This window comes from Kryptolebias marmoratus, linkage group LG5, assembly GCF_001649575.2.
Source record: "Kryptolebias marmoratus isolate JLee-2015 linkage group LG5, ASM164957v2, whole genome shotgun sequence".
Classification (NCBI taxonomy): Eukaryota; Metazoa; Chordata; class Actinopteri; order Cyprinodontiformes; family Rivulidae; genus Kryptolebias; species Kryptolebias marmoratus.
The window spans coordinates 2,976,757-2,992,512 of record NC_051434.1 but is presented as its reverse complement, the minus strand read 5'-3'; the positions used below and the strand labels follow the sequence as shown (position 1 = coordinate 2,992,512).

The 15,756-nt window shown below is 36.9% G+C and overlaps 1 protein-coding gene across 13 annotated transcripts in view; it reads right to left on the bottom strand.

Moving 5' to 3' along the window:
- LOC108242671 (AT-rich binding protein) overlaps positions 1-15,756 on the bottom strand; it is a 42,120-nt gene that overhangs the window by 12,462 nt on the left and 13,902 nt on the right. For 5 of the 13 annotated variants that reach the window (XM_017427656.3, XM_037975862.1, XM_025008428.2 and 2 more), the window contains exon 2: positions 11,088-11,125. The exons of 1 other annotated variant lie outside the window; for it this stretch is intronic. In XM_017427656.3, the coding sequence (XP_017283145.1) occupies positions 11,088-11,125 (38 nt within the window). Of the gene's footprint in view, positions 1-2,916; positions 2,953-11,087; positions 11,126-15,756 lie in introns of all 13 variants that reach the window. 7 more of the 13 variants (XM_017427653.3, XM_017427655.3, XM_037975863.1 and 4 more) reach the window with 3 other exon arrangements.

The following is a 15,756-nucleotide window of genomic DNA, read 5'->3' as shown; positions in this document are numbered from 1 at the left end:
AAACCAGAAGTGCCCAGGTCTCCTATAATCAAAATCATTTGTTACAAAATTCTTTTTGTGGTAACCAAGTTCAGAATAAATGTAATCATTTATCACAGCAGGATAAATCCAAGCAGTTAAATATGAGCTACAGCTGCTGCTGCACAGTTTCGTACTGCAGGGAAATGTGTTTATCTTAGGATAAATAGGTAAAAATGAAGTATTGATTGAAAAGGTTTAAATATATATTATATTAAAAAATATTTTTTATAAAGACCCTGCATCAGACAACTGTGTACATAAGTAAATATATTATTTTCATTTAGTATCGTCTAAATGTTAGATATATCCACACATTAAAACAAACAGAAGGACATTTTACCCATTGTAATTATTTATTTAACAAATATATGAGTACAAATAACTAATGACACCATTACTGCTTCCATAATATTTAATAGGTTAACTTGTAGCCAGGTGCTGATGGTCAATTGGATTAGATACTCTTACCATCCGGATGAGAAGGCATTGTTGCTTTGGGGTGTTAATCAGTTAAGGAAAAAAAAGAAAATAATAAAGTTTGGTGTTGCTGTTAGCCACATAAATAGGAAAGACATCAGAGAAGCCATTGTTGCTGCCCGTCAACGTGAGAAAGGAAATTGAAGTATAGTTCATTTTTCTACAGTGAGAACAACTTCTCAGAGGTAGAAAACATCATCAAGTTCACGCCGAGGTCAGACCATGTAGTGTTTATAGAAACGAGAACAAAAAGAGCTACATCTTCGACTCTACATACAAGTTAAAGGTTAAAGGTTAAAGGTTAACGCTCACAACAAGACAAAAAGACAAGTATGGCTTGTTTAGAACGATTGGAGAAGAAAGCTTCTTTTCTTTATAAAGAAACATGGCAGCACAAGTTAGGTTTGAAAAGTTTCATCTGAATGAGCATCGAGACGTCTGGACGATCTTTACCCATAATGCACTGCAGCACATTTGGAAAAAAACAACAGTAGCATTTCAGCACAAACACCTCACAGCAACTGTCAAGCAGGTTGGTGGAGGGGTGATGGTTTGGGCTGGGTTTTCAGCCTTGAGGTTTTTGAGTCGATCCTGTCAACCAAAGGATTTCAGAGTCAATGTGAGGCCATCTGTCCAACAGCTGAAACTTGGACCAAACTGGGTCAAGATGCAACAGAACAATGATCCCAGAGACAGCAGCAAATCTACAACAGAACGGCTGATTAAAAAATAATAATTTTAAACAAATAAAAATATAAGGCACTGCTGTTATCTGATGTTGATTTTGTTTTCATTTTAAGACTTGATAGGAACCAGTTTTATTATGTTCTTTATGAGGATTTCCGTACTTTTATTGTTACCATAACTGCACCTTCTCTGTTAATTTGTGTCTTTATGATGCATGTAAGTCTTAAGGCCTTTATTAACCAGATTCCCAGCAGTTATCTTTCACTGATCTCTGCTGAACTGATAAAGCTCCTCTGACTAGCCGACTCTTTATCACCAGACAGCAGGCAGGCAGTGGCTTGCTCAGGAGGAAGTGGAAATATTCGGGAGCTTGCAGAGAACAAATTAGGACTGTTAATACGCACTATACTTTGTGTCTGCTAAGCAGGACTGAGCTGACAACTGTGCGCTAACGTGCCTAACAGAACAACTTTAAGGATTGAGTACAAATCTGTGTGCAGCCGCCAAAAAAACAGACACCTCAACATTTTAATTTTAAATATCTCAGTTTCACTCCAAGCACTCTATGATCTTTTTCTGACTCTAACCAATACCAATCAATAAGAGTTAATCACTGGAAGGGATTTAAATTTAAAAAGAAGCAATTGTTTCACACAAGAGACTTAAAACGTGAGGCAAAGTAAGCAAAAAACTAATCTCCTTACGCCTCCTGAAATGTGCAGAGCGAAGCACCCATTGCATAATCCAGCTTCACCTTTAATTTGGATTTAGTTGTTGCTAATTGCTCATCATAAAGCTTTTGCTGTTTGGTTAAGTGTGCCTATAGAAAGTCTTCTGCACACCTTAGAGTTTGAGAAACCCTGGAGTTTGATCAGACATTTTTATCATGTGCCACCAAAAGCAAAAGTGGAACAATAGTGTTTTTGCCCTTGCCTGTGTTTGTGTGTGTTTGTTGGTGCTGTTAGCAAACTATCCCATTAATCATTCAACACATTTTAATGCAACTTTTATAAAGCAATCATTGGGTCAGCTTTTACAACTGAGAGCAAACCCAAAAATAGATATACCTCAGTGAATTTTACACATACTGAGCAAAATGTTGGGTGGTAGTAGCTGACAGTCATCTCCAACAGATACTTCAAGCACAAACAGATCAGGTAATATATCGCATGACATTGCAAATAATACTACTTTCAAAGTTTGACTAAAATGGTCCAAACCCTGCAATGCTTTTGAACAACTAGTTTAAAAAATACAGCCTTAATTTGGTGAAAATGTTTAATGTTTATTTTGGTGAAAATGTGGTCATGTGTAAATGAATCCTGCTGAAAGTCCATAAACAGTTTGTTAGAGATGCACTTCATCATGCCCTGCTCTCAGTTAAAACTGGGATTGGAGCTTCAGCTGTAGATAAGATAAGCCTATTACAGCCTGTTATCTGTGACTTTCTCTATATGTGTAGCTTGCAGTACAGTAGATTAGCAGAGGAGGCAGATGGCTGAGAATTTACAGGTAGAAAAAGAAAAACTTGGTGGATAAAGAGAGAGAGGTAGTGGCAGAAAGAGATAAGCAGGAGAGAAAGAGTGGCAGCAAGAGGTGGACGGATAAACAAGCGGGATGTCAACTTATGTACCGAAAGCTTCAGCTCACGTAAGTCGGTGAGGGATAGAGGGCAAAATGACAGGGATAGATTTGAGCAGGAAGTAGGGACATTTAAACAAGGAGACTTACATTGATTCCTTCCCAGGAAAACTCGGCACGGCCATGCTAGGAAAGAGGGGAGGACAGAGAGGAAGGAGAAAACACAGGAAGACAGTAAGTGGGATGAAGGAAAGGAAGGAAGAGCACATGGACAATTAAAAGAGGGAAAGTGATGCTTATTGCTCATAAACTGATCTTAGTCTGGGATTAAAGTAATCTTAGTCTTGTGTTTTGGATATGAAAGTGTCTGCAGTTTTTAAAATGTGCATCATTACTCTCAGAGCATCCACTGCATTCCTGCAGCAAATATGCTGATTTAAATTCAGTTGTGAATGCAATAAAACACAACTTACTTCCCTTCATAATGATTTTTAATGATACATAACTAAAACTGTTTACTTTTTAAAGTTTTAAGTCTAAATTTAACCTGAGCCACTGAGTTTTTCTTAAGTTTATGTTATAGGAGGAATCATTGTGTGCAAGTCTTCCAACAAACATTCAGTCTGGGGTAAGGGATTTTGCTATTTGAGAAGTAAGCGGCAAAATGCAGCATGTGAGCTTTGCTGGGTACGAGAAGCCAGATTTGACAATATTTAATGATTTTATTTTAGTCAGTCAGCTAAGACAGAGAGACAGAGGACAGGAAAGACAGCAGGAGTGATAGAAAATGTGTTTGTCAGCTGCACCATCCCTCTTTCTTTCCACACTGTTTAGGTAACCAATGGATACCATTCAGTAGTAAGCACATTACCAAGGGCAACTGCAACCCTAATGTGCAGCCAAACCTGCACAACATTTGTTTTGTGCTCTCACAAACACGCACATGCATGTAAAATATGTGCACACGCACACATGAGCTGCTGTGCATAATTATCACACAGTTGTGCCATCAGCACAAAAACAAAAGAGAAGCTTCTTCACCTGTGGATGTTACAGCTGTCAAAGGATTTTTTTCCCCACAGGCACAGTAAGCTTTTTACCACATTTGAAAAGCCAAAAGCTTATTCAGATCCTCACAAAAAAAGGAATCCTGATGTGTTCAGACTACAAATAAAGTTACTGTTCCTTCAGTGAGATAAGACGTGTGTTTGCAGATAAGAAACCTGTGGATGTGTGTTCTTAAGATGAATAACTTTAGATGCAATATTAAAGTAAAATTTGAATGTAACCAGAAATGTCTTTTAATCTGGTGTCAATAATTAGATTGTTTGTGGTTAACTGTAGACATAAAACTGTATAAGGAAGAAAAAAAACAACCAATTTGAAGATGAACAACCTTCTCTGAAGTAGAAGAAAGAGTGATGACAGAGGAGATAAAACTTTGCAGATATTTGTGTTTTCACCAGCAGCCTGCTTTATACCTGCCAACATGGCAGCAGAATTTCTTTTTAGCTCCAAATTTGATCAGAAAGATCAGAGGAAAATGTATCTTTTAACGTCTTTATCCAATAACCTTACAGAATATTAGATGTTAAAATAATTGTAGGAAGTGAGAAGCTTGTACGGTTTATGAACCACCAGAACTGCATGAGCTCTACATCCAGTTTTACTGATCACTCTCACAATTATACTGAAATTTACCATTCTGAAGAGTTTCTTTTGGCAGAAAACATGAATAACTGTGACATTTCTGAATTTATTCTAATTTGATTGTCATTTTCATGAATGAAATTTACAAAAAAAAAAAGATTTATGCTAAATCCTTTTTTTACAGTGTCCCATCAGCTGTATGTAAGATATGTATGCATAAACAATGAATGTTTGGCTTATAACTCATCACTAAATGCTAAATGAAAAATGCCTTTTATTCTTCCTGAAAAATCATCGAAATGATTAACAAGTGTGGAAAAATTCATCTTGTTTTACCACTGAAACTCTGAAGGGTCAGGGCAGTTTCTTGTCAGATATACCATTTTTGTGAATTCATACAAAAGTTTCTGTTTGCACCAGAGTCATCTCAACCAGCCCAGTATTTCCATTCCTTTAATAAGTCCCTGTGGCAGCAGAATGAAGCCTGAAAGCCTAAAATCTCAGCTGCTCTTCTGGTAATCAATAAAGCCTCAGTATTGATCAATGACCCTGTTAACTTCTGCAGATAAATTGTTCTCGTTCTGTGCTGTGATGCAGAAAACTTCTGCTATTAGCCTTTAAATTAGTCACTTAATGTAAAAAAGGGGGTTCAAGGTCAGTGTGTTATCCACAGATATGAGCAAATGAATTACTGTGTGTTTAAGAGCTTTTAAATGTTATTTTTATCATGAGGAGAAATCTGGTTTAAACAAAGTCTGAGGACATCAGAGTCAACATCACTATATGTGGATTTGCATGTAAATGTGTACAACTTTCACAGTCAACCTTGGATGAAAAGGTCTGATGTTATCATTTCTTTAAATGCTCAAATGTTGCTTTTCTACATAAACTCCTCACCTTGAAGCCAAGAGGCAAAGTACATGACAGAAGAAACAAGTTAAGATTCTTACTACATGTAAAATAATTTGTTTCATAAGATGAAACACATTTTAAAAGATTGCTCTTTATTCAAATATTGAAATCTAAGTGAGGCATGTCATAAATCTAGTTAATTGTTTAATTTAAAAGCACAAAATGGCTGAATATTTAATTGCAGTTGTCAAGGAAATCTAAACAAAAATCTGAAAAAAGAAGAAAATAAAACACTAAAAGAGATCAATTGAATCTTGTTGGACTGAAAGTAAATCTAAATCAGAACTCTCCTTTCTTTGAGACAGATTGTTGTGAAATGGAGGCCATATATACTCACAAAAGCTCTGGTTTAATCACTCTGTATTGATTAGATATTTAGTGGACCCACAAACGGGCCGATGTCGCAGCTAATGCACCTTTCAGTGAGAGATACGGGAAGGTTTTCCTCACAGCATCTAATGTGCAACACGACTCCAGCAGAATGAGCTCATATATCAGTTTCCACGTGATTTTGCTCCATTTTAGAGTGAAACAAAAAATAAACCAGGGTATACTTTGGGAAAGGGCTTCCTTGTGATTGATGAGGTGCAAACATTGGTATTTCAGAGCTGCAGCTTCAAAGTAAAAAGCAGAAAACCTAAAATCCAAAAGGAACTGGGAAAACATTTCAAAAGCATGCAAAGCTGCAAGTAAGTCTGTAATTCCTAAATCATCCTGAAATTATGGCAATTTTTCTGTGCTATGGTTACATCAAAATTGCATTTACCACATTCAGACCAGACTTCAAATACTAAATATCCATCTTAAAATGTCAAAGCTGTAAATGCTGAACTTGAATTTTGTACATTACATTAAGCTCAGTTTAATTCTATATTTTTTTAAATTGTTTGTTTTTTTATTCTGGTGATGTCCTAAGAGTGTCTTGTTGGCAGCATTTGTATAAACCCAATTCTTTGACATGTTATATTAAAAAACTATGTAATAAAATATGATTTAATCTTTCTGTAGACCATATGTTACCCCCCAGTGAAATACTGTTTTGAAGGAATAGTCTCTTTTTTAAAGCCACAATGTATTAAGAAAAGGATCACATCTCTTTGTGCCATGCAAAGTAGAAAAAGTCTTAGATATTCAGATCGAAACCAAACATTTTTCAGGAAGAAATCCATCATGAAATTCCAGTTGGTGCTCACTGAATAAATAAAAGACAACTTTAGCCTCCAAGTCTGAAAAAATAAGCCAATGCAGAAATGCTTCCAGTGTGTATTCTAACTAACAACCAACATGTAGACTCCAGCAGAATATATTTTGCAATTAAATAATTATTGGATGTATTTCTACAAGTCATTAATCTTTAAAGTCAAACCATCTTAAGATGGCCACCAAACCTAATCAACCAACACAAAGATGACTATAACTCAGTCCAATGTATAGATATTAAGCTAAATTTTGTGTGTTAGTAGCTGAGAATCATCGTCAACACGTACTCCAAGTGCTAACAAATCATGCCAGATCTTGCAATAATACATGAAAATGCACTAATATACTCAATTTGAATTATTTACCTGGTAAAATTGCAAACAAAGTACATATATTTGCATTCTCACTGTGATTTTGTTTGGATTTATGAGTATCATTTCCTAAATTTTTCCAGCTTCGATTGTTTTTTTCATAATAAAGTCATTGATTGTATTGGATTTCTGTTGTCACTCAGTCTGTAGTGTTTTGTTTGTTACACCTGGGCCTGAGCCCTCTCAGAGTCTGAATCATGTCTCTGATCGCCTCTGTCAAATCCCCATCCACCTGCTGGCCTTTCCCTCTCTGCAGGTCTATAAATTACAAAGAGGAGTTGTGGTTGTGGAAGTAAACAACTTGAAGGCTGCTACTGGATCAGCGCTCGACACAAACAACACTTGATCAAACAATTCTGCTACTGAAGCCACTAAATGCCAACGCTGAACCCAAAATTGAAATGTCTATAGTAATTTAAGGTTTGTCTTGACAGCAGGAAGGTAAAAAATCAGACTCAGTTGTTTGTATTTTCTTTAAGAAGAAGCAGAACGCCGCATGGCTTTTAGTAAGTATGGTTATATTTAGCTTTCACTTCTTAGCTGTAATCAGCAGAAGTAAGATGATTACTGTGTTAAATTAATACAGCAGTAAAACTCTCTGCATATGTAAGCATCCAAGCCCTTATTTTGGAGGCAAAATGAGTACAGAACAAACAATTCACCAATCAGATATAAAGAAAAAAAACAATAAAATAAATGTCTCTGTTTGTGATCCCCCTCTGTGCTATTCTTTCTTCTTCTGTGTCTCTCTCCAGAGTCCACAGCTGAGAAGTGATACATGACTCAGTAATAGTTTGAGCCCTGGGGAGAGCAGCTCTGTGGCCTTGGTGAAAGGCTATCAACAAAGAAACACCTTCACACCAATTCATCCACAGCCAGGCATGAGAGTGCACTCGTGCACCCAAGAGAGCACAAAATTTTAATTAATTTGAGTGTTTTTAGATGTTAATGTTATCAACCCTTCTTGTTGTCTTTTTTATATTTCCTCTGTAGAAATACAGACATATTCAGGGTTCAGCTTTTGTTAAACTGAAACATAATACTGTTCTTCAGGGTTTAAGATCAGTGGTTACCAAACATTTTAGCTTCTAACTCTCAAAATAGCAATGGCTGAGATTTGCAACCCTAAATATCCTTGGTTGAATTGCATAAACATTGCTAAAAAGGTAAATGAATATGAGCATAATGACAACATGAATAACAACTTATGATTTATTATACGTTTATTTCTGACTCTTCTTTTTTATGTTTTGTAACAATTATAGCAGATCATTTCATGACCCTAAACTTGATGGTTTGTGACCCTAAGTGGGATCCTAACCCCAACTTTGGACACCACTGCCCTTTACTGTTTAAGAAATAATTTCTAAGTCAAACATGTTGTTCAGTCTTGTTTTTTCAAGCTTAAAACACTCGATATTTATCTGTTTCTTTTAACTTCTCGTTTTGTTTACTCTTATTTTGAAAACTGTAACGTATTTTATGGAAATATTGGTCGAGGCTCAATTTGGAATCTCTTGTTGGTTCAAAATGCTGCAGGTAGACTCATTACCGACTAAAAGCCACATGTTTGTGTCCCAAAATTGGCTCCCTGTTAGATGTATTGATTTTAAAATCTTGCTTCTCACCTTCAGAGCCTTAAGTGGCCTTGATCCCAAACCCATCACTCACTTATTGACATGTCTCCTCTCTCGACCGCGGGGATCCAAAGACAGCGCCCAGCTGTTCCCACATCATAATTAGTCACAAAGGGAGACGTAACCATCTTCATTAGAACCCCGACTTTATGAAACCCTCCATCTACAGAACTTTCACACATTAACTCTTTAACTGCCTTCAGACCCAAACAGAAAAAGCTACTCTTTATAAAAGCCTTTCACGATGTCTGCACTACAGAACAGAGTATTTCATACAAATTACTGACTATGAGGATGAGGTGGTAGCTCCCAGCTTTATTGTGACAATTGCCCTCATGTTCTTCAGCAGCTCCATCAATCATCCATTATCTATATACATGCTCATCATGCCAGGGAGTTTGAGTTTTATTTTGCTCTCATCAAGTGGGACATGCAGGACAAGTTGTCAGACTCACACAGCTCACACATGCAGACAGACTACCATTAACACCTCCACTAATTAAGAGTAATTAATCCATTTTTTTTTTTTACACTTTGTAAGAAATGTGCATCAACCACAAACTAACCAGAAAGGTTCTGTCTGGCAGCAGGCTTTGGACTAATAAACCTTTTAGGGGAAAATTAAATTTAGACATTTTTCTATTTTATTATGATCTGATGTTGCATTTTCTGAACAGACAACAAAACAAAGACAATAAAAAAATACATTCAGGTAGCTGAAATTGGGTTATGTTGGTTATATTGTATGTGTTTGGTCACCAGGACTCTACCAAATTAAATATTTTACTGATTTTCTGAAGTCTGCTGCCTTGCAGACTTCCCTTATGATGCTGCCAGACTGACTTCCAGGGCTTTTTGCCTTCAGCCTATTCATCAGCAGTAATATGAATAATCACTTGAATTGAGGTCAGGTAACTGGCTCAGTGTGTTGAGAATATTCCACAGCAGGGAAAAAAATAAAAAGTGTTGGCTGCCTCGCCTGTAAGTTGGACAGATTCATGTTTGGGTGCACTGATCCAAAACTGCTGGATTATGTACCATACAATGTGGAAAGGAGCCAACTTCTGACCTATTAACCCCGTCCATTCCTCCAGAAGGATGGGGTTAATAGGTTGTCTTTCCTGGGGTGGAAAAAACAAAACTATTTCTTTAGAATTGTCCATTCTGGAAGAATAGACAGGGTTAATAGGTTAGAATAGACTGTGGTCTCTGTACCCAAGCCAAGCTGTTCCTGTTATTAAATTAAATAGCGAGCACTGCAGTAAATAAAATGTTGTAGCAGTAATTGAAGACTTTTAGAAATAATCCAATAAGCTAAGTATAATTGACTTGTTTTTTAAAGCCAGATAAATACATCAAAGTAAAAAATGTGCATTTTTGCATGAATTATTTTCATTCTGATAAAAAAAGATAAACGACCCGCTTTCAGACAAAGCGGTTCTGGTGTCAGTTCAGGGCCAGTGTTTAATTTGATCTTTTTTTCCAGTCAGGAACCTCCATTATGTTGTCTTTACCTCACATGGTTGTTTTCTGGATTTCTGTTGAGGGTCTTTATATGTTAAGAAAGTTTATCTACATAGATAACTCTTATATCTTAAAATCATCCATTTATTTATAAAAGCTTTCTTAATTTCTGGTTGTGGTATAAAAAATCTTTGGTAATGAAAGAATTGTAAGAAAACCTTTAGTTCTGAGCTTGAATCTGTGGTCTCTGCTGTGGGTTTTGAGAAAACTGTATGATTTGACTGCTGTTGGGACCAATGTCTTTGCCATGAGTGCGTCCAAAGCTGTCCACTTTTTACGGTAACGCCAAAGAACTTACGTCTCACACTAAGTTTCCATTCATTGTTAGACTCATATCTGTCAGATTTTTCACTTGTTTGTGAACATACTTTCAATGCCAACCAATCTTTGAAAACTGAATGGTATGAACAACAGTGGAAACTGAATTTAAACACACATTTAAACAAGATAATTGTGAAAGCTGCTTTACGACATGCAGTGCATTGATTAGACCACATCACCAGATCAGGGTTTTAGCTTCAAGCAGAGAAGACGACATCCACAAAGTTCTACTCCGATGCTCACTTTCGTCCATTTTTCCTCATTTTAAAATCGATTGCAATGATTTTGTCACCACTTAAAGCTGTTGAGGTGCTGAATGAATCAAGTGTCACACTTTCATCACCTGCAGCTTGGTGTTAGCCATCTCTTAAACCATCAGATGCAATAAAAGTTCAGAAGAAAAAAATGTTTCTCCCATTGTGAAGCTCATTTTTTGTTCTTTTTGTTGCTTTCAAAGCTTAGATCTGAGTGACCTTTCCAAGGCTGAGACCTTGCCTCTCACATAATGAGGTAGTTGAAAAACAAAGCTTGTTTCTCACCACAAAGAGGTTTAAGGGGAGAAATACGAAGTTCCTCATGGAGACATTTTTTTCTAAACCAAAAACAGCATCTTCTGTATTTTTAAACAGATTTCAGTTAAATGAAAAGATGCAATTTGATGCAGAATCAGTGAAGAAAACAAAATAAAAAGCCGGAAACATTTTACCTGATCCCCATCTTTCCGTACCGGCACTGCATCGACTGCTGGAAAGAGAAAAAGACAAAAAAAATGGGGAGAAATATATTTAATATGAGTAATGCTCATCATGCCAATTTCTTGCAGCAGGTATCAAACCATGAGCAGAAAACATGGATGCAAGGAGACAGGTGAGATAAGCCTGGAACTACTTTGTCTTGACTATCCATGATAGCAAAGGGTGAGGGAGAGGAGGCAGAAACACTGACAGGGAGGAAGATAACAGTGTGTCGAAGTGATGCAGCCTTTAGCATCCTGACTGAAAGAAAATCACAATGAACACTGTCCAGGATTTTTCTCACACAAATACAACACACACACACACACTTACACACAGCAAGGTAAAAGTTAAATAATTAACAATGCCAAGCTACAGCAAACAGAAGACACGGAGGGTGGAAAAAATGTATAACAAGTTGTTTTTTTCTGGTGGAGCAGAAAAGACAGATATGAGAATTTGATGATAACAGAAAGTCTTTTAGTCTGAACAAGTTATTCCATCATATTGCTTTTTGCAGATGTTCTTTCCTTTTTAATTTCAGTCTAAAGTCAAAGTCTTCAGCTGGAAAAGGGTGGCAGCTGCGGCCATCTCAAGTGGAGGAGTTCAAGTATCTCTGGGCTTTGTTGGCGAGTGATGGCAGAATGGGCCAGAAGATTGATAGGTGGGTAAAGCTTGTGTCTGCGGTGACGCAAATGTCATCCTGTTCTGTCACAGTGACAGAACAGCCAGTAATGTTCCAAACCCTCACCTGTGGATATGAGTTGTGGAGGATAACTGGAAGAATGACACAGAAATGCAAACAGACAAAATGAGCTTCCTCCTAAGGGTGGACAGGCTCTCCCTTGGGTCCCATCTATGATCTGTCATCTTTTCAACGTTTCATTAAAATGCAAGGTCTTTTTGACGTAATGTTCATCATATGTAACTGTCAACAATGATATGTCAGGTTGTTACGAAGTTGACCGTGTGCAACCCAGGATGCCTCCCAACATTGCATGAATGATAATAAAACTATTAGTTAATGAATCTAAATGTTATAAAGGTTTTAAAGAAGGCAACTGGACTTCTTTTCTGGTTGGTTGAAGATGTTTCGCACCTCATCCAAGGAATTTTCTCAATTCAGACTGGAATATTCAGGCCTGCAAAGCTTTAACCTGTATGGGTATTAAAGTTATTGACTGCAGTCTTTATGGTAACACTCTGCAAGCCAAAGTCAATGAACAGAAGAACAAGGAACTGGAAGTACGAGTTTGAGCAAAAGAAATAAAAACAACAATGGAGCATTTTTTCAAAAAGTGTCGCCTGCGGTTGCACTTAACGTGTGGACTCATCCTCGCAGTCTGACTCAGTTTTCCACAGTGTGTTTCCTGTAAGCATCACATCCTGGGTAAAAACAAAAACAGGATATGACTCATGGTCAGGATGCTGAAGTGCATTTAATTTTACTCAGTAGTCTCAAGTGGTTCTTCGTGAATTTGATGTTTCTTTTTTCTCGGAAGCATCATATTTCATCTCAGCATTAGGACCAGAGGAAATAAAATCTCTGTGTAGCATAACACTTAGAGCCGGCACTAAAATTAGATTAATTATCCGTGCCATGCCTTAGCACAGGGGGTCTCAACCTGCGTGAGTCAGAGATGCCTGTGATGTTAAAGGATATTAGATTTAAGTGGCAGTGAAAGGAGAGGCTTCCCCCTTGTTAACACAAATTATAACCTACATCTATAATATCTACAAGTAGGAAGAACTGCTGCCCACCTCCTAACTGCTCCTGTTGGATCTTAATCACTGCAGGCGAGCTAAAATACTTCAAGCGCTTTAAAATTATTCCAACATCTGCTGCACATAACCGAAGTCGAGAAGAGAGTGCTTAAGCAGAAAATTGCTCAAGTTGTTTGATATCACTTTGAGACGGTTTCAGGCTGGAGTAACGCTGAGCTTTACGCTCCCATCATTAGCAGACTTAACTCATAAAGATTTTAAATTCCTCCTTTAACACATCGCTTCGCTTCTATTCCTTCTTTGATAAAAGCCAAATTGAAGTGGATTTAACAGCTTAAATCAATACTGCAGCATGGAGTCACTTATCCGTCCACCTTGCACAAAGAGCCAATAAATTATATGTATAGTATTCTCAACAAAAAGGCCCAACATCCACATCGATGCTGTCTGCATTGATTTCATGCTCTCCGCCAGGTCCCACCCCCGCTGAAGAGATTCAATTGACAGAACCTAAAAATACTTCAGTTTTCATGCTGCCTGCAGAGGAGGCCGAGGTGCAAACAAAACCATTCATGATGCAAATAAAACCCTTCATGGAGAAGGTTGTAGGTGGTTCATGGTGAAAGGTAAAGTTTGTAAATTAACTGAGGTGGACAAGAATCAAACTGGAAAACAACTGAACGTTAAGCTGCCCTGTATAATCTGTTTTAAAATACTCAAAAGCACTGGAATTTCTCGAATGTACTGCATTTCATGGTTTTAAAAGCTGTTATATGAAGATATAACTTTGTTGCCTCACATTTATCTTGATGGCACTGAAAGCATGATGACTCATCCATATTTTCAGCCAGCTGCAGTAGAAACAGTGGGGCTGCTCTGTTCAAATAATTGTATCTTGTTAGGTAAGACACATAGTAGGTTTAAATATCAGATTATACTTTGCACAACAATTATCAGCTTTGATGTTTTTAAAAAATAATTACTTCTCTAAATTCAGGCTTTTTTCCTCTTTATATCACCTGAAGATGTTCATGCTACAGTTTGGGTTTAGAGCAGACATGTCAGTGACAGGCCTTGTTTGGAAGGTTTGCAGAAGAAAGCCTCTTCTGTCTAAAAAAAAAGCACATTGCAGCATTTGGGGAAAACCAAACACAGTATATCACCTTATAACACCTTATGCCAAGTATAAAGCACGGTGGTGAAGGTTTAATGATTTGTGCTTGTTTTGCAGCCATGCAAACTGGCACCTTGCAGTTATTGAGTAACTATGAACTCCTCTGTAGAGCAAAGGATTATAGAGTCAAACATGAGGCCATCTGTCCGACAGCTGAAGCTTGGCAGAAATTTGGTCATCAAACACAACAACAAAATGGGTGGAAAAGAAAATGATCAAAGTGTTGCAATGGTCCAGTTAACTTGACTGAAATACTGAGGGAGCTACTGATACACAAGCTAGAATAACTGTCTCTTGAATTTATGCTTTGTTTTTGTTACATATGTGTCATGTCTCATTGCTAAGCTGAGGTTGTATTTCCATAATAGACAAAAAACTGAAGCCAAATTAAACCATATATTTAAGGGAACAAGTCTTCTTAAAAACACACAGGAAGTAAACCAAAATAATAACTCTGAAACCGAAGAAAAGAAACAAAAAAATATCAAAACTACAAACCAGCTGTTGCTAATACTTACTTTTCTCCTCTCTGCGCTGTCATTTAAATATTTTCTACTCATTTTTTTGGATTATTATATTAGAAATTACAGAAAAAATGACAGGTGGATTTGGGGATATTTATTTAAACAGAGGTTAAGACATGTTCTGAGCACATTTTTCAGGCCTCAGCCAGTTCTCTGGGTGAAGGACAACATTTCCATCTGAGCAGTAAGTTCAGCTGACTTATTAAACTTAGCGAGTCATGCTCTCAGTGTCTCTTCCTCTCTCTCAGTGTTAATGAAAGGCATGCAGCTTTAGTCATGACTCTGCTCTCTGTGAACACATTTGATATGCAACCCAGGGGATCCTGGAAGCCATTTATTTCACACAACACACCCACACACACTGAGACACATACAAACTCACACAAACACACACACGCTTCAAGTCTATACCATAAACGCACACCCCTGGACTTCTGGAGTTGATGGAGCTCCCTGCTGGTGTTACAAGGCAGAAGGGAAAAAGCAGGTGGGGGGAAAAAGAAACTCCTCCAAAAATAGGAAATAAAATCAGCTGAGTTAAAACTAAAGAAAGAACACAACAAAACCAGAAAAAAGGTGCTGCGTTAAAAGAAATGACAATTAGACAAAAAGTCTTATGGGATAAAATACACATTTTTTAAATAAATTTGAACACTTATATTTAGCTCACAAAAAGAAAAGTGTCATAAAAATTAAAGCTCAATCACCTTCAGCTGTTTTGCAAAAATAAGAAACAACCTGGAATAAAATAGGCTTTTTTGCTAAATTTAAATTTAAATAAAAAAAATAGAAGACAAGAAAAAGTAATGGGGCATGTTTTTTTTTAGGCTTGCAAATCTTTCACAACACTGGATATTAGGGATAGTTCAGATTTTTACTTATCTTATTTATTCATTTGTTCAGATGCATTTATTTGAACAGGGACAAGACAAAAAAGAAACAATGTTAGGTTATAAAAAATGTGCAACATTTGAACTAGTCAGTGGGTACTTTGCAGTTTTTTCTCCCAGTCTGTGCAAATATCTGATGCTAAAGTAGAGCAGTGTACAAATTCTTAACATAGTGTATGCTTTAGAGTAAAAAAAGAAAGTTTGAGTTCTTTTCTATCAATATTTAATTTACCAACATATGAGGAAAAAATTATTATTGTTCATCAAAAGCTTTGCAGTTTAGGCTTTCATATTGCAACAAATGTTGCAGCGATAAATTCATCCCTAA